Source organism: Brassica napus, chromosome A5, assembly GCF_020379485.1.
Source record: "Brassica napus cultivar Da-Ae chromosome A5, Da-Ae, whole genome shotgun sequence".
Taxonomy (NCBI): Eukaryota; Viridiplantae; Streptophyta; class Magnoliopsida; order Brassicales; family Brassicaceae; genus Brassica; species Brassica napus.
The window spans coordinates 18,590,238-18,596,279 of record NC_063438.1 but is presented as its reverse complement, the minus strand read 5'-3'; the positions used below and the strand labels follow the sequence as shown (position 1 = coordinate 18,596,279).

Here is a 6,042-nt window from a genome sequence, read left to right as displayed (position 1 = left end):
TTGGCAGAGCTACCTCGCCTCTGTTTTTTTCAACCATCCCATGCCTATCAATCAAGCCTTATGCTGGTCATAGGAACACCAATCTACACATCATGAGAGGTATTTGTTGTTACAGATGCAGCTCCCAGCATATCAGCGATGGGGTTGTCATTACCTTCCTGCGCAGACACCAGAGCACTCTTTTTTTTTCCTTGTTGATTTTTATTTTGTTGCATTTTCTTCCCAACCCGCAAGTATCATACACTACAATTCTTCCCTCTGTTGAGAAACCAGATACAATACAAAAATCAATTAACAAATGAACTTTAAAGATTAAAATCCCATGAAGGGGATGATTATTTGCCTTTTTCTTTGGAGAGACAGCTGATTGTTTGTTGAAATCCTTCAGCAGCAAGTGTGTCTTTCATGTACATCGCGGCAGCTGTAACTTCATCATGTGTTTCTTTCCATGTCAATCCTTGTGTTATCTGCATTCAAAGCGTTGCAACTTTAGAAATTTAGTATCAGACGCGAAAGAAAGTGGAGGATATATAATGTCTATATACCTGTGAAAAGAAGCCAGCCTTTGCCAATGTTGATAGACACATCGTCATCCTCCTCGAGATATTGGTATCAGACCAGCAACCTTAAAAAGTACACCTAAAGAGTTAGCTTTGGCAAAATAATCTCTTGAGACTTTAGATTGATGGTAAACCATTCTTAATTCATTTGACCTTCTCCATTAATACAGAGGAAACCTCTGATGCTTCAGAAACTCCTTCCCCTTGGTCACTATTTTCTCAAGATGCTTTGTATGCCTTCGCCTCTTTTATCACCTCAACATCTTCAACATTTTCTTTTGGTAGTTGTGTTATGAAACTCCATCTGAAGAAACAAAAGAATAATTTATTCCAATCTAGGACACACTACGCTAATCAAACAAACCACTTATCCTCACACGCTTTTACAGACATTCTTTCTTGTCAGCCTCAGGAATTATTCGCGCTCTCAACATACTGACAGTTTATATCCCAAACAAAGAGAGTATGAAAATAGGTATCAGAATAATTGTTTTGTATACTTAGTGTTCAAATATGTAGACTCATTTTACTTACAAATGCGGTAGTAGAAACGCCAATGCACGGCCAAGTTTGAAAAGATCATCATGCTGTTCAAGAACTCTAGCTCTGACCGGTTTTGTACTTATATGGCTGTTGGCATGGTCATCTCTTGGAGCGACACTTATCCTCTTTGCCACCTTTAAAATCCTTAATCCTTGTAAACTCTTTTTCTTCTTGATTTCTTCAAGCAAGCATACTCCAATACAATCAAAAGTTAAACTATTATGGTACAAAGTACCACTGAGACCTTTGACCGCAACAGTATAAATACATAGTGAAATTATAACATAATGTTGCAAGATTTTGTGACACAGCGTCCAAGACATGAGCTAACTACGTTTCACAAAAGCCACAACACGAAGTTTCAAAAAGCAGAAGCTAGAGTGTGAAAATAAAATAAAAGCTTCATATCATCATCCCATAAGAAAGTAATGAAAGTATTGCAATAATTTTTAGTTGCATAGTAAGCAGACACAAAAGTGAGCACATTTCTGCTCCTTCTCTTAATTGTCTACAAAGCAAAAAAAAAATAAACTGATATGACCAATTGTGATCGGCTGATTGGTCACCAAAGTCCTTTGGTTCGTATAGCCAGACAATAAATTAGATATAGTCTAGAGTTAATAAAAAAGCCTGAGAATTAGACAATGAATTAGGTTCGGTCAAAATCCACACCAAAAGAAGCAGTAAGCGCATTAATCTTACCAAACAAAACTCATCATAAACATTGTGAGAGGAAAAAGTTACCTTGCGCCCTAGGTCATTGCAGATTTGCAGAAGAATTCTTCGATGGATACACGCGTGAGAGGGGGCGTTTGATTTGAGCAGCTTTAGGGATTCATACGGCGATGTCGTATATATATTTAACCTGGGAGAGGGGAATTAGGGAAGTTGAATAGTGATTCGTTGATTCATTGGCTTTGATCTAAAGCAAAGGTTGGGACGTTTAATGCAAGGTTCATTTAATGCACGGTTGAGATGTTACATTGAGGTTATAGCTTTAGGTTCTGGAAAAATCTACTGCTAACATATGAACGGAGAAAGTGAGAAGATAAAAAAACCTTAATACTTCAATGGGCTCGATAAAAAGTTTTGTAAAAGCCCAACCGAAAGATGAAACAAAAGCTGAGTCCAAAGAAGCCAACGAAATCAGACAATCACTAATGACATGGCAGAAAGGATTTCTATGATTGGTTGATTTTTTAATCTGAGGTGGACACTCTCCCTGCTCTAGTTATTCTACTTTTAGTATTGTGATTCAGTTTTCATCCTTTCAACGTTTGAACGTAATCAGTTTTTGTTGTTGTTCTGGTATGGTTGTTAAGAAAAGAAGAGATCATATATATTTGTTGCATAATGAGTACATTGCACTTTGAGTAACACGAAAATACATGAATATAAGAACTTCAAACTTATGATATGCATATTTATCATAGATATGATTTTGACCAAATTGTAATCAGAGGAACATTCTTAAATAATCATCCATACGCTTGTACTTGACATCCGGATAGAGACTTGACGCTTCTTCATCTTCTCCGACTTTGTGATCAGTGAGACATCCTTCATAGAAGATATGATAAAAATGTCCTATCCCTGCTTGATGTGGAATCTCCATGTCTACATTAATATAACAAATTAATTAACATTTAATGGGCTTTATGTTTTAAACGGACATAAAGCCTAGTCTATTAAGCACGTGTAGCTGAAAATGATATATAGTTTATATACTATGTTACATTATTAGTGGACTTACGTTCAATGTTGGCAAGGAAGTCTTTTGCAGCAATATTGGTTTTCTCCAATTCGTTTCCGGTTAGCTTTTCCCAAATTTTAACCAATTCATTTTGAGTGAGAACGTTGTCCTGAGGTCTGATATACACGGTTTTGTTCACTGTTCGTGGATCGTCTAGTGTTTTTGCGGTGTATTTTGCGATATCGTCTTCATCAGCGAACACCACTACGAAGATAACACCATTAAAGATTGATTGCTTTAGAAACTTATGAGGTTAATCATTCAAATCTAAGAACTAATTAATGACCACACTTAGAAGAGTAAAGTTTTTCTTTGGAGGTAGTAATGATTTTTACCTTTTACGTTTCCGTCTCCATATATATTAGCTTTTTTCTTTGGAGGGAGTAAAGTTTCCATCTGAGATAAGTTTCCGGCAAAATATGCGGCGAAGCAAGCGCCAACAACGTAAGTGTAAGGTATTCCGGCAGCTTCAATAGCATGACGCACTTCCATTTTTTGGTCGAACGTTTCTCGTCCTGGTGGTAAAGCATGTCCCATACGTGGTGGATCCATACCAAACTCAGATGGTAAAAACCGCTGAAACAATTATTTTTATCAATCTTATTATTTAAAAATAAAATATAATAGACACCCATCCAAAGTACTACAATGAAATGTTTTATCAAATTAACACACTTTTGATTTGTTTGAAATATTAGGTTAAGTTTTCTATTTAAGCATGTTATTAGAAACGTAAAAAGTTAAAAACAACAAACTTATCAGCAGTTTTTTAATTTTTCTCAGCCCACCAATCTTAATCTCACCTTGACATTACCAGCCTCTATGATGGCTTCAACGAGCTTAAGCTGGACAAGGATGTTATGGCTACGGAAGTGAACGCCCGACATGGCGGAGACAACGACGTCTACGAGTTTCACGGCTGATACGAGGCTTTGGTGGTCGGAGAAAGAAGCCTCGACGAGACGAGCACCTAGTTTCTTGAATGAGAAAAGGAGTTGGACTTTCTCGATGTCTAGACCAATCTCTGGCCGCTGCAAAACATAAGTTTCGTGACCTTCAGCCAAACACGCCCTCACGATTCTCTTCCCTAAGTAACCCGTCGCTCCCACCACCAAAACGCGCGTTTTCTCGCCGCTTTTGATCCCTCCCATTTCGTTTTTCTTGATTTTTGTGTTTGGTAGAAGTCTCTCGCTCGCTTCTGTATATATATATGGGTCGAAACATATATATGTGTATATATAGATATATGTATGTACATCTAATGGATTATTGTATGCATTGTAAGTAAAGTTATTGAGGGTAGATATGACGCCTATAAAATAAATTAATACTTTTCAGCTGAATATTTTTTTAATGAATGATATGTAAACGAAACATACGATTTGTTTAGGAGAGATATGTTTTTAACGAATTAATGTCATGTTAAAGAAACATACAGTTTGCATCTTATGAATGAATTAATGTTATGTTATACACAGTTAGTAACATATAGTGTGGAATTGGGTTATAAAATTAAAAATATAACTTATATATACGTATTTATATATGATACTTGAGATATAATGTGATGTGAAAAAGCTTATCATTGGATTATAAACATTCATTGTGGTTACATAAAAGCACTGAAATTTGTTTATGTTCAAAATGTATTTGACATTGTATGTATCCTAGTTATATGTAGTGGTTTTTGTAAGACAGCAGTTTTGTAGTGTCTTAAAGCAATTCATTTGAAAATATAAATTTTTAAGCTTTATAATCTTTAGCGGAAAAATATTGATATATTTTTCTGGGCTTTTTGCAAAATTGACCTACAACTCAAAGTCAAACACAAAACTAACTTCCTTTTTTTTAGAAATTAGTTTTACCCTTTTCACCTCACAAGTTCATATAATTCACGAAAATGCCATCAATTTTTTTATTTTTTTTCGAAAATGACATTTTTACTCTCTCATCCTCATCATTTTCAAGTAATTACAAGATTGCCATTGTCATCAATACCCTAACCACCATGAACAACCAATTTGAAGCTCTTAATGCTCCCAAAATCAATTTACTCTTCTTCTTCTCCATTCTTATGAACTAAACACAACATCTCTATCACTTTCTCTCCACATTCAACTAAAAAAAACCAAGATTTTGATTCTACATTTTTTATGGTTTATAGAGTCAAAGAAGTTAACGATTCTGGGTGGGTCACTTTCGTTTGAGATTATGTGTTCTTGGAGAAGCCTTATGTGTGCTAAGGAAGTTATTTCACCAATTTAAGGTATGAAATCGAGTTTTTTTTCCAGATCTGTTCGTCCAGACGGCTTACAGGTAAGTCGTCTGGTTGTAGATGACTTACCTGGAAGTCGTCTGGTCAACGCAGAGGTTATTTTTGCAATTGACTTTGAAATCTGTTTTCTGAGACGACTGAAAGTTAAGTCGTCTGATTTTGTTTGGTTACAAAAAAATCTCCAAAGAACCTAGACGACTTACATTTCAGTCGTCATAGGTTAGTTTTGCATTTAACTGGATTATTTCAGAAGTTTGACTTTCCTCGACAACTTACATTTCAGTCGTCTGGTAAAAATTGAAATATCAATATTTTATTAAAACTAGACGACTTACAGTTAAGTCGTCATAGGTTAGTTTTGCAATTGAAAAAAAAACTTCAATATTTAATTATACCCAGACAACTTACAATTCAGTCGTCCGCACGACGACTTACATGTAAGTCGTCCAGGATTTTATTCTGAGATTCTGGTCAAACCTCGTAAATCCTGGACGACTTACATGTAAGTCATCGGACAGACGACTGAATTGTAAGTCGTTTATATATAATTAAATATTAAAGTTTTATTTTTTAATTGTAAACTAACCTATGACGACTTAAATGTAAGTCGTCGAGTTTTAATAAATTATGGATATTTGAATTTTTCACCAGACGACTGAAATGTAAGTCGTCCAGGAAAGTCAAACTTCTGAAATAATACAGTCAAATGCAAAATTAACCTATGAAGACTGAAATATAAGTCGTCTAGCTTTTTGGAGTTTTTTAACCAAACAAAAGTAGACGACTTATTTTTCAATCGTCCCAGATAACAAATTTCAAAGTCAATTGCAAAAATAACCTCTGCGTTGACCAGACGACTTATATTTTAGTCATCTGGAAGACTTAGATTGAAGTCGTCCGCGTCGACCTAA

The 6,042-nt window shown here is 35.3% G+C and overlaps 1 protein-coding gene across 1 annotated transcript; it reads right to left on the bottom strand.

Annotated features, from left to right (window-relative positions):
• Positions 1–2,420: 2,420 nt before the first annotated feature.
• LOC125608748 (pinoresinol reductase 1) lies at positions 2,421–4,059 on the bottom strand. Its single transcript, XM_048779218.1, has 4 exons — positions 3,660–4,059; positions 3,192–3,432; positions 2,857–3,060; positions 2,421–2,720 (listed from the first exon to the last, which is right to left on the bottom strand). Exons 1-4 carry the CDS (start codon positions 4,005–4,007, stop codon positions 2,560–2,562), a joined length of 954 nt encoding a protein of 317 aa, XP_048635175.1. The 5' UTR covers positions 4,008–4,059; the 3' UTR covers positions 2,421–2,559.
• Between the last annotated feature and the right edge of the window lie 1,983 nt (positions 4,060–6,042).

What these genes read in the sequence shown, in the direction of transcription:
- LOC125608748 (XM_048779218.1), bottom strand. Translation starts at nt 4,007, where the DNA reads ATGGGAGGGATCAAAAGCGGCGAGAAAACGCGCGTTTTGGTGGTGGGA. An exon ending in TAGAGGCTGGTAATGTCAAG is followed by an intron (nt 3,433 to 3,659) that starts GTGAGATTAAGA and finishes TAATTGTTTCAG; the next exon opens with CGGTTTTTACCATCTGAGTT. An exon ending in CTTCCTTGCCAACATTGAAC is followed by an intron (nt 2,721 to 2,856) that starts GTAAGTCCACTA and finishes ATATTAATGTAG; the next exon opens with ACATGGAGATTCCACATCAA.